The 23,384-nt window shown below is 37.6% G+C and overlaps 2 protein-coding genes across 2 annotated transcripts; one reads left to right on the top strand and one right to left on the bottom strand.

Annotated features, from left to right (window-relative positions):
* Positions 1 to 9,153: 9,153 nt before the first annotated feature.
* LOC146659513 (sialic acid-binding Ig-like lectin 14) lies at positions 9,154 to 11,387 on the bottom strand. Its single transcript, XM_085424202.1, has 5 exons — positions 11,311 to 11,387; positions 10,627 to 10,992; positions 9,972 to 10,126; positions 9,796 to 9,883; positions 9,154 to 9,476 (listed from the first exon to the last, which is right to left on the bottom strand). The coding sequence occupies exons 1-5, from the start codon at positions 11,351 to 11,353 to the stop codon at positions 9,154 to 9,156; spliced, it is 975 nt and encodes a 324-aa protein (XP_085280328.1). The 5' UTR covers positions 11,354 to 11,387.
* A 5,140-nt stretch (positions 11,388 to 16,527) lies between these two features.
* On the top strand, positions 16,528 to 22,756 carry LOC146659512 (sialic acid-binding Ig-like lectin 8). Its single transcript, XM_085423588.1, has 8 exons — positions 16,528 to 16,575; positions 16,913 to 17,002; positions 17,321 to 17,686; positions 18,187 to 18,492; positions 18,812 to 19,123; positions 19,230 to 19,353; positions 19,971 to 20,040; positions 20,229 to 22,756. Exons 2-8 carry the CDS (start codon positions 16,960 to 16,962, stop codon positions 20,583 to 20,585), a joined length of 1,578 nt encoding a protein of 525 aa, XP_085279714.1. The 5' UTR covers positions 16,528 to 16,575; positions 16,913 to 16,959; the 3' UTR covers positions 20,586 to 22,756.
* The last annotated feature ends 628 nt before the right edge of the window (positions 22,757 to 23,384 follow it).

Below are 23,384 nucleotides of genomic sequence, written 5' to 3'. Positions count from 1 at the left end.
ACATGTCCCGAAGTTCTCCAGAGGCCTGGTAATGAACTAATCATGTGATTCAGGTGTGTTGACCCAAGGTGAAATGTAAAACCTGCAGGACACCGGCCCTCGAGGCCTGGAATTGCCCACCCCTGTCCTAGGACCTGGCGTCCACATATGTGGACATCACATTTTGGGTTATTTAGACCAAAATACTAAATCTTGCTCAACAAGGGCCTGATATCCACTTATGAGGACATTATACTGCAACTGTTCTATCGAAATTTCAAATGAATATCCTCATACGTGGCTCTCATTTTTCTCAGAAACAAAAATTTGATAAAAAAAAAAAAAAATCTGGTAATTCTTTGTTTTTATATTCATCAGGTCCCAATCAGCCCACATATCAAAGAGATATTAAAAAATGCATGCCATGGAAGAGTTTGGGTCTTAGGAGTTTAAATCATTACCACACAAAAAATGTTTTTTGTGAAAAAGATGCAGATTAAACACAAAGGAAAGACCCTGTTTTCTCTTTTTGGACAGTTCTAATAAAAAACTGTACTAACGTAAAACACAAATGGTAACTGTTGAATCTGCTTTTTGTCAGGTATGAACTGATGTCTTAGTATACCTCGGTGGGGAGAGAGCTTATATTTGTCACAGAAAATCTTCTACTTAATACGACCACTTTTATTCCAAATCTCAGGGGCCTCTTACATGCTGTGCTAGAATCCCATCTAGGGAACCCTAAATCAGATTCTGACTTGTTTAAGTCATCATTCATTTGTTTGTTCATTTTTCTAGCACTTTTTTTAGATCTTCAAGAACTAAAAATCAGTGGAAGTACATTTGTGAAGAAGGGTGCTTCCCTTAATCTTAACTTGCAGTGCTGGCAGTTTCACTGCATCTTCTATCAACTGGATTAAATCTGACACCAACAAAGACTTGAACAGAAAAATTGAAAGTAAAACCACAAAAGGCAATGGGTCAGCCTCTCTTACCATTTCTAATATGACACCAGAACTTTCTGGACAGTACAAGTGTATAGCAACAAACAAGAACAAAATCATTATGAAAACCATTCATGTAAAATGTGAGTACATTTTTTCATATTTATTAATAATGAATAAAATCCTGTCTTCCTTACTCTTACACATATGGAGGAAATTTCTGTTCATGTGAGTTTACTGTGGATTTGACCTAATGTTGAGATTCATTTTCAGTATTTGCAGCTGGTCCAAGAATTTTGAATAGCTCTGGGTGTGAGGTTCAATCAGAGGTTCTGTGCTGTATGTGCAACAGTGAGGAGTTGGCCATTTTATGGTGGCCACATTTGAAAAGCCACACTGAGTATGTAACAACCAACGTGTCAATGCTAGATTTATGCTAGTTCTAACATTAATCAATTAACCTGAATTTTCGTACATATCTTGTAATATATCCCAGTATCCAGTTTTGCCTTTACTATTATTAGCACCATTGTTACAAGCTTATCTTTATTTGCTCAATTTTTTCATAAAGTTTTAACTCATCTTATATAAAAACTTATAAAGGCAAGTTAGTAATTGTTAATAAATTGTGATTCCTAACTAATCAGGACAATATACATAAATAAAGCATTTTTTAAAATTACATGTAAGAATTAATAAATTTTTTGTCTTTGAGGAACCAAAGTTATCACAGAAAACACCCAAATTATGTGAACTTCTGGGCTTTGGTGGGGTCTTCAGTAATTTTCATTTCTATTAATTAATTTCATTCCAGAAAAAAACAGACGAGCTCTGAAAACTGAAGACCTGGATATGGTGACCATTGAAGCTGTTCCATTGGTAATGTAAATTCATAGTTGGACAATATCTGAATATTACACTAGTATTGCATTAATTAACTTCTCGGTAAACTATAGGGAACATTAAATTCCAAGAAAAACGTAATACGCTAAAATTAAGACAAAGAAGGGAAAATGATGGTCAACTGCTGTCATAGTGTTGTCTAATATGCAAATCTTAGTGTGCAGGTACCTTTCCGTGATTGGTGGATACAGAGGATGGACCATACTGATTGGCTAACTAGCTGGAAATGACTTATATGTTAATGCAACCATGGACTGCTATTCATTCCTCCTCAGCTCATCCCAACCAGCAGACCTTTGCAAACAAGTTTTTTAGGGGTGGCCTTTTTTGTTTGATTATAGTTTTCTCCTGTTTTTCTTAGTCACCAGCTCCTTTTTAGTGTCAAATTACCCAACAAACTAACACATTATAAATAAATCATTATCAAACTGTACCAATTGTGTGATGTAAGTGGGGTCTGATGAAGATGGATCACCCTAATGTTGTGGTTTGGCCACCCTTAGATGGGCCATAACAGGTGGACAGTGCCAGAAGGCTGGCAGAAGAGCTGGGACTGATTGGTGTGATCAGTCCTGCTATTTCAGTTGCCAGCGAGGACCAGAGAAAGGAAGGCTGCGCTAGGAACAAGTCAGCTGAACAGCTGCACAGAGCAATTTAAAAAAAAACCTTGCAAATGAACCGTAACCAGCCCTTGAACAGCCTGTACATGTGGGTCCTTTGTATCACAGATTAATCTTATTATTTTATTTTGGTTTTGCTTTGCTGCTGCTAAATTGCTTTAATAAAATATTCTGTTTAAATTGTGGACATTCTCTTTTTAACCCTTTGTGAAACAATAAAGGTAAAATGCTAAGTATCAATTCATTCTAGTGTGAATAGCTCTTACAGGTTACTTTAGCCCTTTAGAAATAACAGACTCTTGGGGGTGGGCACAATACACGGAGTCCAAATTACCATCAGGGTGTACACCTCACCCCTGGCGTCGTTGCCCACCTCTCAATTTTAAATACACGTAGACATTGAGGGCTAGCAGGAGGGACTATGCGCTTACCTGCTGCTCTCTGGCAGGTAGCTCCATGCCCTCCTGGGTTTTAATTGCACCTTAGAACACACATGCATCAACACTACAATGAGCGGGTGGAGGGAGGTTTGGAGTCTTCTCTCACCCCCATTCTCTGCGACCTGCTGGAGCGGGGGGGCTAGGAGGAGTTGGCCGTCTGACTGCGGTCTGGGGTGTGGGGCCTCCCTGCTGCTACGGAGTCAGGGCGGTCTGCCTCTCCCCACCGCAGGGAAAAGGGTAACACCACCTGGGTCTGGGTGCAGTTCCCCCCTCCAGGGGCAAGGGTACCTAGACCCGGTTCGTAGAGTACGCTTGGGGAGTGTGATCGTGTGTACAGCGTCTCTTTATGTCTGTCTCCACGTTGGTTGAGTGTGGAGTAAGTGCATATGAGAGCATGAGGGTGGGAATGGATGTTTGTGTCTGTGTGTGCCTGTATGTCTGTGTCTATATGTCAGGTTGGGTATCAGACGCCACCTCTCTGGGGACATCTCAGGCCCTCCAAGGTTTGGAGGCCTATCTCCCCCCACCACCACTTCCCCTGCCAGTGGCGGACTCCCTCAGGTATCGGTGCGTTGGTGGTTCTTTGTGTCCGGGGGTGGGCGTCCGGGTACACACCGGCTCACTCCTTGGCAGCCGCTTATCGGGGCCTGGAGCCTGGGGCTTGCTGGGGCCACTTCGGAGGTGGGGTGCCCCCGGCCTCTCGGCCTGGGGCTCGGTCACTCAGGCACAGCTGGCTGCCGGCGGAGCTCACGGGCACGTCACTGCAACCCCCCTGGCTTCTGCTCCGCGGCTGCTGAGTGAGCCCTCATCTGGGACTCTCCTCAGCTCTTACTGGGACAGTGGCGCGGCTGCCCCTCTGTTGGTCTTCCTTGGTCTCTTGTGTTCTGGGGGCCTCTGGATGTCTGGAGTTTTGATCTCCTCCATACCTGCTTCATACCCTGGAGGACGGGGCTGTGGCTCCCCCCACACCCTCTAGCAGATCGTTACATGGAGAAACCTTTGGAATGCAAGCATGCTGATCCACACAGGTATGCACACAGGTGTACACACGGGTATTCACAGACGCGGACTACAGCTTTCTTGGCTGCTGCCTCAAAGCACATTGTGCGCTGTCTATCTTGCGTGCTGCACAATATCGTTTATTATTTAGTATCTACTGATATCTACTGCTAGCTAGTTTATTGTGATGGTGCTGTTTTTTTATTATGTTGCTCTTTGTTGTTTGCTTTCTCTTCTGTTTTTTTCTCCATACAGGTGACCCAGGTGTTTTGTTTGTTTGTTTTGTTTGTTTTTTTTTTGTTTTTTTGTTTTTTCTTTCTTCCCCCCCCCCCTTCTCACCGTCTCTTCTCCCCTTTGGTTTTCTCTCTCTCCCTCTCTTTCTTTCATTCTTTCTCCCTGTCCTATCCCCCAGTCATGTCTGTCCCGTTTGTAGCAACTGAAAATAAAATAAATTCATAATTATAATAAAGGTCAATCAAATGGACCAATATGGCAAGGCCATGATGATCCACTTGGTAAAATAAATCCGCTTGGCATCTATCTTGGCCTTAAGACAACAATTCTGATGGCTAAAGATCCAAACGGGACAAAAAAAAAAAAAAAAAAAAAGAAATAACAGACTCTTGAGGCCTTCTGTCCAGGCCCCTAAATTTAACCCAGTTAATTACCAGTTAAGTACACCAGTCTAGAAGAGAGCTGCCATTAATGGATATGGCTGATGGAGGTTGGGCCTACAAGGCCAGTCCTGTCCCTGGTTTTTATCTGAGACAACCGGGGTAGAAATTCTGATCGTTTTGAGGCAGTTAGAGCTGGGTGAATCGCCTCATCCACATTTGTTCTATCTAAGCTCTGTACAGACTGTTGGGTAACACTCATATGTCAGAGGGTAGGACTCTTTTAGCAGAGAGACAATTCAGGCTTCCTGTATTGGGTGCTGGTTCCACCAGATTGACACCACCTCTTATGTTTCACTATGTTCTGTTTTGCATTTTCAAAAATACACTCACAATATACTCATAAACAAAACTTTCTTTATCAGACAAGTTTTTAGATAGCATCGGAGAGTGGGCAGAAGTCATATCAGGTAACTTCATAAAGCTATAAAGGAGCAAAAGCAGCCTTATTCTATACATGCACATTGGTATGAAGTCTTTACTACTGATGAGGACAAACTGTATTTAGATTGAAACAACTGTGACCTTAAAATAGTAAAGTGTCAACAGGAACTTAGAGTGAATAAAATTATACTATATGGGGCAACATACTAATCATAATAATTGTCCAGAAACCTTTTAGAACACAGTGTAAATCCCAAAAAGCTGATTCTTTTTAGCTGGATGTTTTCAGTGGGAGAAAAATTTCATCACTCACCTAAATGACATTTTGCAACCCAGCAAACTTGAAATCCATCTCTAGCAAAGACAGAAGTTCTTTCAAATATCTGTGGGAGTTTCTCTTTTCATATTAATAAAAATCATAATTAAATATGTGGCTATTATTTTATTTATTTAAGTTGCACCAAAAACATCATTAACATAGATGCAGAACTCCCTGAATCTCCCAAATATTTCAAAGCTTCACACTTGATACTAAAAATAATCCCTGATTTCATTGCTGTTAAAATGTCACATTAATGGTGGTTTTAGCTCTAAGTGTGGCTGCAGTCTAAGAGGAAATAGTGGCGGACAGAGTATAGAAGAACTTCCTGGAAACATGTTAAAGATGCAAAGAGAATTAAATTAAATAAATAACAGCAAAGGCTGGACTTTGTTGTTTTGTCACGTTCTGTTATTACAGAAGATGGTTCTGATGTCATTTGACACAAACATCATGGAAGCTCTAAGAAAGCAGCATTTAAGTTTCAAGGGAGGTTGTCAGTGCTGAAGTCAGATCTGAAAAAAAGCTTCAATGACCTCGACCAGTCAGACTCTAGACCATATCGAGTTGTTATTGTTAGTAAGATGAAGAATGTCTATATGTTGATTTCTGATGCAAACGTCACAGTTACAGGTGTCAAAAACCTACAGCAATACTCCCACAAATTTGATTCTGAGAAACGTTTCATCACCCATCCAAGTGACTTCTTTAGTCTCAGCTGACTGCAGACTGGTGGTCATGGCAATTTGCATATTAATGATCAAGAGACTGACCTCATATTTAGCAATGAGACGCTAAATGTTTTCTCTTATGTCTGTGTCATTCTGACTCGCTCTCTTCACGTCCACATGATTTGGAGAATGTCCAGAGCAGTGAGCAGTTGAGGTATTGTTTCAAACTGTTTAAATATCGGTAGATTTAAAGACAAAGCTTCTACATAAATGCAGTTTCATGTTTGATCTGTATATTGTGGTGTGAATTAGTATAATCTGCAGTTACTGTTCTCGCGAGAACTAAAGTATATATTTATGTACTTCCTAAATAGACATCGGTATAATTTCAGTCTGGCTAAACATGTTCTCAGAGTTTACCACAGTAAGACACTATAACAGTCATCTGTAAATTCACACAATTTTTCTGTAGGTTGCAAAAGAAAACTGAAAGAAACTAAAACTACTGCAAGCACCTCTCCAGGGTTCTGTTTTTGTGGAGATGAGAAATAGCCTGAGCTGGACTTTTGCAATAGCAGGATTTCCAGGTGTCCAGCACAACACAGGCATCCCTCGACTGAGAGGCACCAAATCTAGAAATAGCTGAAATTTTCTGTGGCCTCAAAGCACACAGCATGTTTACTAGTGTGGACAGAACACGGAGAAAGGAAACAGTTTTAAGAGGTGAACAACACTCAACATATGGAGCAAGTCCTGAGCCTTGACCTTGACAGCTTCTGAAACTTGAAAACAAAAACAGTGAAGGTGTTCTCGCTCACGGGGGCACAGGCAGAGGAGGCAAGAGTACAGAAATTCTGTAATTAGTAATATTACAGAATATAATATTAGTAAATGAGAAAACAAATTAATCTAAATTTTAATTACAGTTCTAATGAATGTACTCAGACTTAATCTGTTATTTAAAATATACATTTTCTGTTGCCTGCATGATGTTGGGTGGCTTTGTCTCCACACCAAAAAACAGAAAAAAACAGTCAGTGGTTAAAGTGAAATTTGGCAAGTGGGGGAACACACAATCTGTTTTAGCAGCTCAGTGTGGGTAAAATACTCCCAACTCACAATAATTTCTAATGTGAGCTCCAGTAGATTTTCTAAATGTCCTGTTCTCACAGTTTACCACAGTAGTAGACTATAACAGTTATCTGTGAATTCACAAGATTTTAAGCCATAGAAGAAAACTGAACAACAGCTATTACACGCATAATAATGATCACATTTACTTTGAACTTAGATTTGAATTTTATTGAAGTGATAAAACAAAAACTTACACGAAGCTACTGATTTTACCTGATACAGACATATGTGAAATGTACAGATGCTTTTTTGCATACAAGAACGTCTCCACAAAGATTCACACAGTTTCACTTTGGTTATGCTTTTGTTGAAGTTGGAGTTTATAAGTAGATTTATTACATTATTTACACAGTATAGTTGGCACCTCAAAGTTTCCTTGTATTAAATGAAGTGGAGTAGCATAGCATTAGATTAAGATTGCATGTCTTGATATCTTTAGCTAATCCCCACTAAGGACTGCCACTTACAAGAAGCCATCACATGAGAGTGTGTTTTCTGAAAACCTCTTTGCCAGGATGTACATCTATATTAGAAACCCTGTTATTGTTTTATTTAGACTGCATTAAACACCATAGCCTAATATCTGAATGGTTTTTCTTTTTTGTAAGTGCTGCAACAACACATGATCATCATTGTCCCTTTTTTCTGTCTTTATTTCAACATATTCTGTTTCTCCTCTCCTTCCTGGTTTTGACGTCATTGTCAATGTTGTCCACGTCTTTGGTGCAATGTCATCATTGTCACCAGCGATGCGTTCTCACATGACTAAGTTTCTCCTTCAGCTGCCTCTCGCTCATGGATCCCATCATATACTGTTGCTTGATCAGCATCCAGCTATCAGACACATTGCAGGATAATTTGTCAGCTAATAAAAGTTAAACATCTGTATAATTAAGCTACATGACAGAAGGCTAGCTAATGATATACATTACCATTGGAACTTCTTCAGTCACAGTCTCCAGGTTTTCAGACCTCCTCCATTTTTTTCTGAGAACAAATCAATTAATATGAATCCTTCTTGCAGAAGGTCCCACAGCAGCTCGCAACAACAGCAGGGCATTTACATAAACTGAATTTTTTCTATGGTCACTCTGTTTTTTTGTTTTGTTTTTTTCATTTTTTGAGGGAACAAATTATATCTTGAATCATAAATTCCAATTTATCCTTATATGTAAATATGATATGTGCATTACTTATGTATACTGGTCCCATTAGCTAGGAATTACAGGGTATTGGAAATGACAGATTGTCAAACTAACTATACATGATTAGCCCAAACATTATGACCAAATGAAGCATATAAACATTATGCTAACAATGGTGAAATCAAAAATCGGCATATATTAGAAAATGTGTGACTGACAGATGTCATCCATAACTGGTGGAACATTGTGTGATATTTTAAAACCTGTTTCTTGTAGCTGCAAGCAAAGAACAGCATATAAAGCAATAAAAAGCAGCAACTGTCAAAATGTTTTGTCTCATCAGTTTTGCTATTATATTGTATTAAAATAAACCAATGTGTGGATGTTTATCGCTAAAAAAGCTGCATTGTGATACAATGAAAGAGGTCATTTGCATCAAATATATAGGAACATTTTTTTTGTAATATAATAGAATTGATATTAGAAGTAGATTAAATTCTTAGATTAAAATAATCTATATATATTTACAAAAATAAAAAAATAATCTTCACATTCCAAAATTAAACTCTGAAATGTAACTGTACCTGTTGGATTTTGTTACCAAAAAAGCAACGACTGCTGAAAAAATTATCCCAATAAGACAAATCAGAAAGGCCCTCAATGTTGCAGCAATAACTTTCGGGTCTTGTTTGTAAAGATCTGAAATCACAACGTTGAAAAAAGTTTTATGCTTATGTTATATAAAACATGTAAAAACAGGAAGTGAATGTCTTACATTTTTTGATAGCTCTAGTATAGGAGATATATTTTACTTGTAAATACTTACTAACTCTGTTTAACTTCTTTACTGTAATGCTGTGATTTAGTTGTCCAATACTATTACTGCTGACACATTCAATAGTGGAGTTGTCTTAAATTTGAGTATAGGGGAGATATTTCACTCATAGATACTTACTGTTATTTCTTTCTTCAGATGGTGATGAATTAGCATTGAACTCGTTTATTATAAGGCTGACACTTGATGAGGTATTTCCAATACTATTACTGCTGACACATTCAATAGTGGAGTTGTGATAGTGATCTTGGGACACAGTGATGGTGCTGGTGACTCTGGTGTTTGACACATTGGTTGTTACAGAGTACTCAGTGTGGCTCTCTAAGTGTGGCCATTTGATGGTGGGTGAAGGAAACCCCTCACTGATACACACACAGGTCAAAACCTTTGACTGAGTGACACAAGAGTTATTCAAGATTCTTGCTGCATCTGCAAAAACAGAATAAGAAGCTCAGCATCAAGATTACAGTAAACTCATAGGAACATAAATTGTCTTAACACATTGCTTCAATATAAGAATATCTGATACTGAAGAACACAACAATGTAATTAATATTACATTTACTTTCCAGATTTTAATGAAAACTGCTTTTTTAAGTAAAAAATGCAAAAAATAAGAGCAGACAAAATATAATGTCAGTCATGAAAGTTTTACACTTACAGTAATTACAACATTATTATAATTACTGCTACTACTACTAATACTGTAATAATGATAAAATATACTTTTGCCAAGAGTAATACTCACACTTGACATTAAGAGTTTTTGTCTCATTTGTTTTGACATTTTTGAAGGTGACCTTACAGGTGACGTTACAGGTGACCTTACAGGTGACCTGACCACCGTTGTGTTTTGTTGAAGCGTTAAAGGTCAGAGTTGACTTGAAGACAGGCATATTCTCAGACTGGAATTCAGTGTTGTTTTTTTTTTATTTCATAGAGGTTTTGTCCTGATCCACTCCATATCCAGGTGATATTAGGAGTGGATCCAGAGCAGAGACCAGGAGCGCTGCAGGTCAGTGTAGTCTGCTCTCCCTCTGTTATTTCAGGAATCTCCAGTTTGGGCTTTTCACTCAGCTCTAATAGGAAAGTAAATGAAACAAGACATTATAATCAGCATAAAAACCACTACTAATTTAAAGTAGACGTATGATCACTCTGTTAAGTAACTTAAATTGTAAAAAGTACAAGATAAGGCTGAAAAGTTCCAAGACAGATGCAAGCTCTGTGAGGTATACCCAAACATCAGTTTATGTCTGACCAAAGGAATAGACTAAAGGACATTCAGCAGTTTCTGTTTTTCACTTTAGCTGACATATATGATGAATGGAGACACAGGACCTGCATTACAGGAAGTCGTTGTGCCTTTGTGTTAATCTGAGCATCATGTTTATTCACAAAAATCTTTGGAGTGGTAATGATTTAACAACTCTTAAACTCACGTTAAACAAACATGTGCTAGTGCCATAATGCAGCTGTAGTTAATACAACTCATTGTAATTTAGTTGAGCTAACTCATTTAAATCAAACATGATAACGTGGTCACTGTGCAGGGAGTATTTGTGGTAGGTTTTGATACCTGTAACTGTGACTGTGATGTTTGCAATCAGTGTGCAGTGAGTCTTTGTCTTAGCGACAGCGTGATATGATCCAGAGTCCGACTTGATGAGGTCATTGATAATGATGCTGCAGTTCTTTTTCAGGTCAGCCTCCAACAGTGACACCCTCCCTTCAAACTCAGAGTGGGTTTTCGTATTGTTACTGGAGCCAAATATTGTTTTAGTTATGTTTCCATCATGTTTATACCAAGTTATATTTTCAACATCACCATCCTCTTTCGTAAAAGAACATGCTAGAAAAACACACAGTCCAGCCTGTGCTGATACATTTTCATCACTTTGTGTGATTCTGCTGTTGCTCTTTGGACGCTCAGGAGTCCCAGAACCTGAACATGCAAAAACAAAAGAGCACAAACCAGAAGAGAAGAAGCTGAGTTCATGAAAATAAAAAACGATGGTAACCAACACCATCAGTTTACATCATTTACAATGTTTATATTTAAAGATGCCTCTTTTACTTTACTTCTGCTGTTAACTGATATGACTTATATAAGCGATGCAGTTCACAGCTGTTGCTTCCCATTTTTAACTTAGTAAATGACATTTTCAAACACGGCTGTCTTTGAAACTGCAGTTTTCCTTCTTTTTGTAGTTTCCTTAAATTCATATATTGATGAAGATTTAAATAAAATTTCCTTCTGTACCTGTGTCAGCGAAGAGCAGAATCACCCAGATGAGAGTTAACATTCTGATTTGAATGACAGCACGGCTTCTCTCCACAGGATAGACGCTTTCTTTTCAAAGCACAAACACACAAAAGGTGCAGTAAAAATATAGAAAGTTCAGTGGCTGATAGAATCACATACGGGATATTACACTTACATATTTACTGTTTTAATATATTTTTTCATGTGACCAATAAACTTGGCTGAGATCTTGAAATATCAAAGTTTAAAGCATCATATTAAAGCATTTCTTGAAGAATACTACAGAGAAAAATGGATGAAAATGTTTTGCCCTCACTCTGTGTGAACCTCCAGCTTTTGTTTCCACACACTGATCTCTGCAGACTGTCTGCTTTCAACTGACTCTTCTTCCTCCTCCTCCTCCTTTGTTACTTCTCTTTGCACTTCAGCAAGTTTACAGGAAGTTTAGCTTTACTCTGCTGGCCATTATTTCCTCTTAGACTGCCACCACACTTACAGCTAAAACCTCCTATCACATTATGATGTTAATGTGAAACTTTAACAGCAGTGAAATCGGAGATAATCTTGAACATGAGGTCCTAAGCTTTCAAATATTTGGATGTTCAAAACGGTTCAGTTGTTTTAAAAACAATCGTCTGACAATTATGCATTGTAATGCATTGTAATATATAGATGCATGTTAATGCTCTGCTTTATGGTGTCACTTTGATCTTTGAAATAACTTCTGTATTTGCAAGAGGAAGATTTGCTGCTTTGTAAAATGTTTGTACTAAAGAAGTCATTTAGATGAGTGATGAAATGTTTCTCCTACTGAAAACTGAAGGAGAAGCTGAACAGAATAAACTCTCTGGGATTTACGCATTCTTATTAACATTATTAAGAATGTTAATAATGATCACTTTGTTCTCTCTAAGTTCCTGTTTACACTGTAGTATTTTAATATTACAATTATTTCTGTGTAAATACAATTTGTCCTAATCAGTCATTGACAGCACAAACTAATGTAACCTTTAGACAGCACCACAGTGTGACAGAGAGAAGAACGATGTTGTAACTGACATGTCCCTCAAACATGCTTTCTGTTTCAAAGAGTGACACATTGCTTATTCTAACACTGTAAGTCAAGAATATTCATATAGTACATTTCTGAAAGAGGAAGTAATCCCTGACATACAGAAAAACAGCAGAGCAGTGCCGAAACCTTGCAGCAGGCTCTGGATGCTGGGGCTTAGACAGAGCAGGATTCACAGGGGGCCCTAGCCACCTTCAAAACTGGAACAAATGCAGAGGAATGCTGGGTCTGAACCGCCCTGGGAGCAGGAGCAGGTGCGGGAAGAGAGACAGGTTCTCGGATGATCACAAGCGAGAAAAAGAAATCATTTTCAGGAACATAAAAGTCCTTGATGAGAACCTCAGAGTACGGAACAATTGTTATGGAAGCAGACTGATAATGAACCTTCTTCTGATAGTCCAGCACGGGTTCACAATAAACAGTATTAGATTTTTCTGGGCTGCGAACAGCAGTCTTTGCGTTCCACGGAGACGGTGGGAGCATGAATTGAACAATACAACTCTTATTAAATTTGTTTGATGATCTGAATCATTTAAGTGTGACAAAAATACAGATAAAATTGGAAACCAGGAAAGTGGCAAACACTTTTTCACACCACTATACTTGGACATTCACCTGAACGATGGACTGGAGGAACAAAAATGATGCTGTGTATAAGGGGATGAGCAGATTCTACTTTCTAACGAAGCCGAGCTGCTTTAATGTGCCCAGCAAGTTGTTGGAGCTCTTCCATGCCATCTTCCTCTGCTTGTCCACCACTACCATATCCGATTGGTTGATGTCATCCATGTAGAAGAGGTGGTTGATGATTGCTCTATTCCGTTATTGCTGTGAAATGTGTTTCCTTTCCGTTCCTGTTATAAACAGCTTTATGTTTTCCACAATTTACTTACAATATACTCATTAATTGTGCACAATATTTGACTTTTTTGTCAAATAGCATTTAAGAGTGGTCAGAAGCCATATTAGTTAATTACAAAGTGAAAAAGCAGCAAAAGCTTTTTGTTCAATACATTCGCACAGGTATGGCACATATGTTTTTAAAATGGTATCTTCTTTATTTTCCTGTATATTACTCTTTGTTTATACAGGGAGTGCAGAATTATTAGGCAAATGAGTATTTTGTCCACATCATCCTCTTCATGCATGTTGTCTTACTCCAAGCTGTATAGGCTCGAAAGCCTACTACCACTTAAGCATATTAGGTGATGTGCATCTCTGTAATGAGAAGGGGTGTGGTCTAATGACATCAACACCCTATATCAGGTGTGCATAATTATTAGGCAACGTCCTTTCCTTTGGCAAAATGGGTCAAAAGAAGGACTTGACAGGCTCAGAAAAGTCAAAAATAGTGAGATATCTTGCAGAGGGATGCAGCAGTCTCAACATTGCAAAGCTTCTGAAGCGTGATCATCGAACAATCAAGCGTTTCATTCAAAATAGTCAACAGCGTCGCAAGAAGCGTGTGGAAAAACCAAGGCGCAAAATACCTGCCCATGAACTGAGAAAAGTCAAGCGTGCAGCTGCCAAGATGCCACTTGCCACCAGTTTGGCCATATTTCAGAGCTGCAACATCACTGGAGTGCCCAAAAGAACAAGGTGTGCAATACTCAGAGACATGGCCAAGGTAAGAAAGGCTGAAAGACGACCACCACTGAACAAGACACACAAGCTGAAACATCAAGACTGGGCCAAGAAATATCTCAAGACTGGTTTTTCTAAGGTTTTATGGACTGATGACATGAGAGTGAGTCTTGATGGGCCAGATGGATGGGCCCGTGGCTGGATTGGTAAAGGGCAGAGAGCTCCAGTCCGACTCAGACGCCAGCAAGGTGGAGGTGGAGTACTGGTTTGGGCTGGTATCATCAAAGATGAGCTTGTGGGGCCTTTTCGGGTTGAGGATGGAGTCAAGCTCAACTCCCAGTCCTACTGCCAGTTTCTGGAAGACACCTTCTTCAAGCAGTGGTACAGAAAGAAGTCTGCATCCTTCAAGAAAAACATGATTTTCATGCAGGACAATGCTCCATCACACGCATCCAAGTACTCCACAGCGTGGCTGGCAAGAAAGGGTATAAAAGAAGAAAAACTAATGACATGGCCTCCTTGTTCACCTGATCTGAACCCCATTGAGAACCTGTGGTCCATCATCAAATGTGAGATTTACAAGGAGGGAAAACAGTACACCTCTCTGAACAGTGTCTGGGAGGCTGTGGTTGCTGCTGCACGCAATGTTGATGGTGAACAGATCAAAACACTGACAGAATCCATGGATGGCAGGCTTTTGAGTGTCCTTGCAAAGAAAGGTGGCTATATTGGTCGCTGATTTGTTTTTGTTTTGTTTTTGAATGTCAGAAATGTATATTTGTGAATGGGGAGATGTTATATTGGTTTCACTGGTAAAAATAAATGATTGAAATGGGTATATATTTGTTTTTTGTTAAGTTGCCTAATAATTATGCACAGTAATAGTCACCTGCACACACAGATATCCCCCTAAAATAGCTAAAACTAAAAACTACTTCCAAAAACATTCAGCTTTGATATTAATGAGTTTTTTGGGTTCATTGAGAACATGGTTGTTGTTCAATAATAAAATTATTCCTCAAAAATACAACTTGCCTAATAATTCTGCACTCCCTGTATTACTTATTACAGTAATACAGGGAGTGCACTATTTTGTTTCGTATGTACATTCTTCCACTCACCTGTAGGGGACAGAGTAAACCCTCTACAGCACAGTAGTCATATGGTGTGGTCCAAGCCTGGAGCGTCTGCACAGACAGGTTGTATACTATTATACAACCTCGTGTAATACAATTACAAGAGTTAATACTATGCATAAATGAACCCACATTGGCAATGAGTGAGAAAAATATACTTGTGTGTTAAAATAGACAATTTATCGTTGTCAAAATGTTCGCTTAATTTTCAATATCAGAGGCTGACAAATTCTACCCAATTAAACGTGATGACACCAGCTCATATAGTACATTAAGCTATTCACACATTTACTAGAGGTTGCAAAACTTCACCACTGCATAGGTCAAAGGTAGCTGCTTGCACGAATTATCTGTCGGGTTATTTCTTAGGTGCAGGCTTGTACAACCTGCCAAAGCTAATACATGAGCTGGAGAAGCTGAGGGACTATATTTTTCAAAGTTAGGCTTTCCATCTTCCTATTTTTTTTCTTTATTACAGTGGAAAGATGAGGTGATATGCAAATGTAATGATGAAAAAAAACACTTCAGATATAATAGTTTATAGTATTTAGTGATATTTCTTTTGCATAATAAATGTTTTAGGTTGAGTTTGCCTTTATGATTCTGTTAAAGTTGTTCTATATGTCAGAGGTTACTTCCCCTTTTAGAAATGTGCTGCATGAATACTCTTGACATACAGTATCGCAGTGAGCAATATGTCACTCTTTGAAACAGAAAGCATGTTAGTTACAACATCTTTCTTACCTCTGTCACACTGTGGTGCTGTCTAAAGGTTTCATTAGTTTGTGCTGTCAGTAACTGACAAGGACAAATTGTATTTAGACAGAAATTATTGTAACCTTAAAGCAGTAAAGTCTAAACAGGAACTTAGAGAGAACAAAGTGATCATTATTAACATTCTTAATAATGTTAATAAGAATGTGTAAATCCCAGAGAGTTTATTCTGTTCAGCTTCTCCTTCAGTTTTCAGTAGGAGAAACATTTCATCACTCATCTAAATGACTTCTTTAGTACAAACATTTTATAAAACAGCAAATCTTCCTCTTGCAAATACAGAAGTTATTTCAAAGATCAAAGTGACACCATAAAGCAGAGCATTAACATGCATCTATATATTACAATGCATTACAATGCATAATTGTCAGACGATTGTTTTTAAAACAATTGAACCGTTTTGAACATCCAAATATTTGAAAGCTTAGGACCTCATGTTCAAGATTATCTCCGATTTCACTGCTGTTAAAGTTTCACATTAACATCATAATGTGATAGGAGGTTTTAGCTGTAAGTGTGGTGGCAGTCTAAGAGGAAATAATGGCCAGCAGAGTAAAGCTAAACTTCCTGTAAACTTGCTGAAGTGCAAAGAGAAGTAACAAAGGAGGAGGAGGAGGAAGAAGAGTCAGTTGAAAGCAGACAGTCTGCAGAGATCAGTGTGTGGAAACAAAAGCTGGAGGCTCACACAGAGTGAGGGTAAAACACTTTCATCCATTTTTCTCTGTAGTATTCTTGCTTCAGTAATTTCATAAAAAATGATTGTAAATGATTGGTGAATACCTAACTGAAGAAGTCTGAGGCTGAGAGATTTCCATTCATAATTTTTAGCTTCTCGATGGCACAGATATCAAGAAATGCTTTAATATGATGCTTTAAACTTTGATATTTCAAGATCTCAGCCAAGTTTATTGGTCACATGAAAAAATATATTAAAACAGTAAATATGTAAGTGTAATATCCCGTATGTGATTCTATCAGCCACTGAACTTTCTATATTTTTACTGCACCTTTTGTGTGTTTGTGCTTTGAAAAGAAAGCGTCTATCCTGTGGAGAGAAGCCGTGCTGTCATTCAAATCAGAATGTTAACTCTCATCTGGGTGATTCTGCTCTTCGCTGACACAGGTACAGAAGGAAATTTTATTTAAATCTTCATCAATATATGAATTTAAGGAAACTACAAAAAGAAGGAAAACTGCAGTTTCAAAGACAGCCGTGTTTGAAAATGTCATTTACTAAGTTAAAAATGGGAAGCAACAGCTGTGAACTGCATCGCTTATATAAGTCATATCAGTTAACAGCAGAAGTAAAGTAAAAGAGGCATCTTTAAATATAAACATTGTAAATGATGTAAACTGATGGTGTTGGTTACCATCGTTTTTTATTTTCATGAACTCAGCTTCTTCTCTTCTGGTTTGTGCTCTTTTGTTTTTGCATGTTCAGGTTCTGGGACTCCTGAGCGTCCAAAGAGCAACAGCAGAATCACACAAAGTGATGAAAATGTATCAGCACAGGCTGGACTGTGTGTTTTTCTAGCATGTTCTTTTACGAAAGAGGATGGTGATGTTGAAAATATAACTTGGTATAAACATGATGGAAACATAACTAAAACAATATTTGGCTCCAGTAACAATACGAAAACCCACTCTGAGTTTGAAGGGAGGGTGTCACTGTTGGAGGCTGACCTGAAAAAGAACTGCAGCATCATTATCAATGACCTCATCAAGTCGGACTCTGGATCATATCACGCTGTCGCTAAGACAAAGACTCACTGCACACTGATTGCAAACATCACAGTCACAGTTACAGGTATCAAAACCTACCACAAATACTCCCTGCACAGTGACCACGTTATCATGTTTGATTTAAATGAGTTAGCTCAACTAAATTACAATGAGTTGTATTAACTACAGCTGCATTATGGCACTAGCACATGTTTGTTTAACGTGAGTTTAAGAGTTGTTAAATCATTACCACTCCAAAGATTTTTGTGAATAAACATAATGCTCAGATTAACACAAAGGCACAACGACTTCCTGTAATGCAGGTCCTGTGTCTCCATTCATCATATATGTCCGCTAAAGTGAAAAACAGAAACTGCTGAATGTCCTTTAGTCTATTCCTTTGGTCAGACATAAACTGATGTTTGGGTATACCTCACAGAGCTTGCATCTGTCTTGGAACTTTTCAGCCTTATCTTGTACTTTTTACAATTTAAGTTACTTAACAGAGTGATCATACGTCTACTTTAAATTAGTAGTGGTTTTTATGCTGATTATAATGTCTTGTTTCATTTACTTTCCTATTAGAGCTGAGTGAAAAGCCCAAACTGGAGATTCCTGAAATAACAGAGGGAGAGCAGACTACACTGACCTGCAGCGCTCCTGGTCTCTGCTCTGGATCCACTCCTAATATCACCTGGATATGGAGTGGATCAGGACAAAACCTCTATGAAATCAAAAAAAACAACACTGAATTCAAGTCTGAGAATATGCCTGTCTTCAAGTCAACTCTGACCTTTAACGCTTCAACAAAACACAACGGTGGTCAGGTCACCTGTAAGGTCACCTTCAAAAATGTCAAAACAAATGAGACAAAAACTCTTAATGTCAAGTGTGAGTATTACTCTTGGCAAAAGTATATTTTATCATTATTACAGTATTAGTAGTAGTAGCAGTAATTATAATAATGTTGTAATTACTGTAAGTGTAAAACTTTCATGACTGACATTATATTTTGTCTGCTCTTATTTTTTGCATTTTTTACCTAAAAAAGCAGTTTTCATTAAAATCTGGAAAGTAAATGTAATATTAATTACATTGTTGTGTTCTTCAGTATCAGATATTCTTATATTGAAGCAATGTGTTAAAACTATTTATGTTCCTATGAGTTTACTGTAATCTTGATGCTGAGCTTCTTATTCTGTTTTTGCAGATGCAGCAAGAATCTTGAATAACTCTTGTGTCGCTCAGTCAAAGGTTTTGACCTGTGTGTGTATCAGTGAGGGGTTTCCTTCACCCACCATCAAATGGCCACACTTGGAGAGCCACACTGAGTACTCTGTAACAACCAATGTGTCAAACACCAGAGTCACCAGCACCATCACTGTGTCCCAAGATCACTATCACAACTCCACTATTGAATGTGTCAGCAGTAATAGTATTGGAAATACCTCATCAAGTGTCAGCCTTATAATAAATGAGTTCAATGCTAATTCATCACCATCAAACGATACAGAAAATAACTGTAAGTATTTACGAGTTAAATATTTCCCCTATACTCAAATTTAAGACATTTCAATACCTGTTTTCAGCTTTAGGTAATCAGCACGGTTTATCTCATTTGATTTCAGATATATTCACACAGTTTTTAACGATTATTCTAGAGAAGAAAGTCTACATTGCATTGTTGACCGGGTTTGTGATTGGGATAATCCTTTCAACAGCCATTTCTTGTTTGGTAACAAAATGTCGCAGGTAATATTACTATTCTATTTTTGACATCAGTGTTTTTGTATATTTTATTTTATAAAAAGGAATATTATATTTTCTGAATTGTTCATATTAATGCTCACCATCTTCCTGGTATATTCGAACGATTTCTGTTTGCACACATGTAAATTTCTATTAGGTCATTTTTATATAAAGTTTATTATATGCTGTTAGAGATCCTAAATGGTGACTTAAATTTTTATACCAGAACTTTCCACATATAAATACCATTATATATGGGAAAGAACTGAAACACATATTGTAAAATATCAAAATTGTCAGATATTGTATTGTCACCATTATCATGCTGCAATCATTATTTACTTTTTGTGAGTTTTCATGCAGTTTTGGCTTATCTTACGTCATCAGCTTCCGAAAATTAAAACTGAGACACATGCCATCATATTTATATGTAAAGATAAAGTGCAGTTTTTTGATCCAAGATATTTTTTCGGCTTTTAACATGAGAAAAACCAGATTGAGCACAGAAAATAATCAGATTATGTGAACTATATGGGGGTTTTTTTTGCCACGACACAACACTTCTGGTCTGCTGTGAGACCTTCACTAAGCTTCATTTCTATTAATTAATTTTTTCCCAGAAAAAAGTGGAAGAGGTCAGAAAATCTGTCTGAAAACCTGGAGATGGCGACTACTGAAGCTGGTCTAATGGTAACTTAAATAAGTACTTAGCCTTTGGTAACATATCTGAATATGATATTTATTTTATGATATTAGTTTGATTTTAATTATATTTTTGGTCAAATATTAAGCTAGTTTGGTTTCTGTCATGTTATTACGTCATTATTGTTTTTTATAAGCTGTCAAATTACCTGTAATTGCTGCCTTGTGCTTGACAGATGGATGCTGATCAAGCAGCAACATATGATGGGATCCGTGAGCCAGAGGACGCTGAAGGAGAAGCTGAGTCTGTTGCACAATTACCATCCAATGGAAACTGCACAACAGAGGTGGAGTACTCCGACATTAACTTCTCTGCACTAAGACCCAAGAACCCTGAAGAGGCAGCAAACACACAGGATGCCAGAGACACAGAGTATGCTGAAATTAAAAGAGAAGAAGTGAGACAAGAAGATGCCCAAGGGGACAGTGAAATGTTGGAGGGCAATGAAGAGAATGAGTTCATGAGTAAAAAGGACAATGAGGAAGGTGAGGATGTGGCGCTGTATTCCAGTGTGGAGGAATTAATGGGTTAATTATGAGAGCTGTGAGATCTATCACATTTGGAGAAATTAACATTACAAACAGAAGATACATGCATGCTGCAATCAACGTATGCGTTGAGAATTGTGTGTGCGTTGTTAGATGAGATGGAATTTCTGGGATTTTTCAATTACGAAAAATATAAGCATGTATGTAATATAAAAGGATAAACACGTTTCCACAGGACTTACAAAAATGGTAAAAATATCAGGCTGTGGTGTTTAATGTGGTCTAAACAGAAAAATAGTGGGTCGACTAATCAGATCCAGGTGGTGACAAAAAGGTTTTCATGAAATATCCTCTCATGTTATAACTTCTTTCTTTGGTATGTAAGTGGCAGTCATTAGTGGAGACTCCACTTATTTAATACAAGGAAATATTCAGATGTCAGCCATACTATGTAAATATTGTAATAAATCTTCTTATTTACTTCACCTTCAAAAGACTGTTCCACAAGAACATAAGGTGAAACTGTTTAAATTAGGGGTGTCAAACTCCAGTCCTCAAGGGCCGGTGTCCTGAAACGTTTCCATGTGTCCCTGCTGCAACACACCTAGATAACCTTAGTATGTCATTTGCAAAATTCTGTAGAGTTTGACTGTCTGCTGAGATGGCAACCCCTAACCCAAGTCAAGTAAATTTAAATAAATGAAGTGGAAAATGTACGTGTAAAAGTACTTTTATTGCACTGTGTTCATTCACGTATGAGCTGCTGTGAATCAAATGGCTGAATTCCCCATCTCAGCATGCTAATGACCTACTAATGTTATTCAGGTGTGTAGCAGCAGGGACACATAGAAAAGTTTCAGAACGCCGACCCTCGAGGACTGGAGTTTGACACCTGTGGTTTAAAACATGAATATAAATGTTAAATCTTTGTGAAAAAGTTTTTGTATGCAAACAATATTCTTTACATTTTGCATATCTCTGTATGATACATCAGGTAGAATTAGCAGCTTCATGTAACAGTCAAACATTTCATCATGTTAATAAAATTCAGTCATAAATAAGGTGAATGCAACTGAAATCAAATTCAAGCTCAGAGTGAGAATTTATTCAGTTACATTATTGAGTTTATGCAGGAGGGGAGAGAACACCTTTGCTTTGTTTTAAACCATAAAAAGCTAAAGGAAAGCACACCCTGGTAAAGCTTTTGTACAAATTCAGACCACGCATGGCATTTTCTAGTTTGACGCCTCTCAGACGAGGGTTGTCTGTGTTCTGCTGAACTGCTGTAAATAGTGCAACTGCAAAAGTCCAGCTCCACCTTTCAGGCTACTTCCCAGCTCAACAAACACTGGACTAAGGGGGTCATAATATTTAGATTTCAGGTTTCTTTTACAGCTTAAAATTGACCGTTATAGTATCTTACTGTGTCAAAATGTGAGAACAGGAAGATTAGATCCACCGATAATAGAGTGATGCCTAATAAGGAAGTATATATATATATATATATATTCGTCTGTGACTCTTGTGAGAACAATAACTAGTTCATGAATACTGTGCATGTGTACAGATGACAGTTGTAAGTAGATGAATGCTCAATCTTTGTGTTTGAATCTGCGGGTATCTAAAGCATCTTTTAAATAATATTGTTTTAATCATATATTTTTTAATATGGTTTTCATATATCAGTAATCGCACACCATCATACTTTAAACAGTATGCACTGTGTCAGCTATTTCACAGTTTAAAGTGGTGATGAGGCAAGATAAGTGAAGATAAGGTTGTTGTTGGTTGGTTGGTTAGCATGACAACACATTGTTTCTCCTGTTTTTAGCAACTGTTGTGTACTCCCTTTTTTTATGATTTATGTCACTTATAGTCATTGCTACAATGAAAATACCTTTTTGTGCTCTTTGTTACATTTATTTTTAGCATACTGTGATAGCCTGAGATTGAGGAATTACTGTAGTGTGAGGAGAAGTTGTGCAGGTTTTGTTTTTTTTGTTTGTTTGAATAAATGGAAGCAAATGCTCATAAGTTTTTTCAGACCTGCCGTTAAACATGTTTTGGGTTTGGGGGATCCAAAATTGATTCCCAGGGGGACTGCGGTAGTAAAATGTAGTCACATGAGTATGGAAAATATGAATTTGCAACATCCTGTAGTGGCATCTGTGTTAAACCTGTTTCCTGTGCAGTTTGCTTCCTGTACATTTTTATTGAGCATTCTTCTGTTAATAAAACTATTGAATTTTTAAAGAACAAAAAAACAAAAACTGCCTCTTGTCTTTCCTGAGAAGATTTCTCAACATACAGATGAGCCTGCTCTTTAAAATTAGGCGCAACAAACAACACAGTAACTGAGTTTATGTTGTTGGTCCTCACTCGAAAGTTTATTTCTCTTTCAGTATAATTTTAACCTCATCAGCACCGTTTTCAGAAATATGTAACACACTAAATTTTCTTAAAAATTGCAGTGGTTATTTTCTTTTTCTTGTTTTTTCTATTAACTATAGCACTTTAATTAACTGCTATTTAGTTATACAGTTCATTAAAGTGCAACACTTTCCTCTTTAGCATATGTAAGAATGACATACTTCTTAAACTCTGCTTCAAATAGCATTTCCTCTTTCAGGGCTTAGGTAGAAGCCTTGCAAACTTAGATTTGATGAAGTCTGTCTTCAATAGTAAATCTATTTCATGATATATTAATAACATTTTCAAGTCTTCTGTCCCTAAGGTATCCTTCTTCTTGAACATTGGCCTTTTTGTTGAGATTTGGTGTTGAGTTCAGTGCATGGCTTCTCTGGAGGCAGCAGTGTGCAGTGTTGTTGAACTGCATTATGATA

The sequence above is a fragment of the Rhamphochromis longiceps genome, linkage group LG11 (genome assembly GCF_057381845.1).
Source record: "Rhamphochromis longiceps isolate RC_006_pf linkage group LG11, R_longiceps_female_GT1.1, whole genome shotgun sequence".
NCBI classification, from domain to species: Eukaryota; Metazoa; Chordata; class Actinopteri; order Cichliformes; family Cichlidae; genus Rhamphochromis; species Rhamphochromis longiceps.
Note: the sequence above shows the minus strand (reverse complement) of the source record. Positions and strands in the feature narration are given on the sequence as shown.

Bases quoted from the DNA above. Each gene is read 5' to 3' on its own strand.
- LOC146659513 (XM_085424202.1), bottom strand. From the start codon at position 11,353: ATGTTAACTCTCATCTGGGTGATTCTGCTCTTCGCTGACACAG. The intron at 10,993-11,310 runs GTACAGAAGGAA...TTGCATGTTCAG, and splicing joins TCTGCTCTTCGCTGACACAG to GTTCTGGGACTCCTGAGCGT. The intron at 9,884-9,971 runs AAACAACACTGA...AACGGTGGTCAG, and splicing joins ACCTCTATGAAATAAAAAAA to GTCACCTGTAAGGTCACCTG.
- LOC146659512 (XM_085423588.1), top strand. From the start codon at position 16,960: ATGTTAACTCTCATCTGGGTGATTCTGCTCTTCGCTGACACAG. The intron at 17,687-18,186 runs GTATCAAAACCT...CTTTCCTATTAG, and splicing joins CATCACAGTCACAGTTACAG to AGCTGAGTGAAAAGCCCAAA. The intron at 19,354-19,970 runs GTAATATTACTA...ATTTTTTCCCAG, and splicing joins TTGGTAACAAAATGTCGCAG to AAAAAAGTGGAAGAGGTCAG.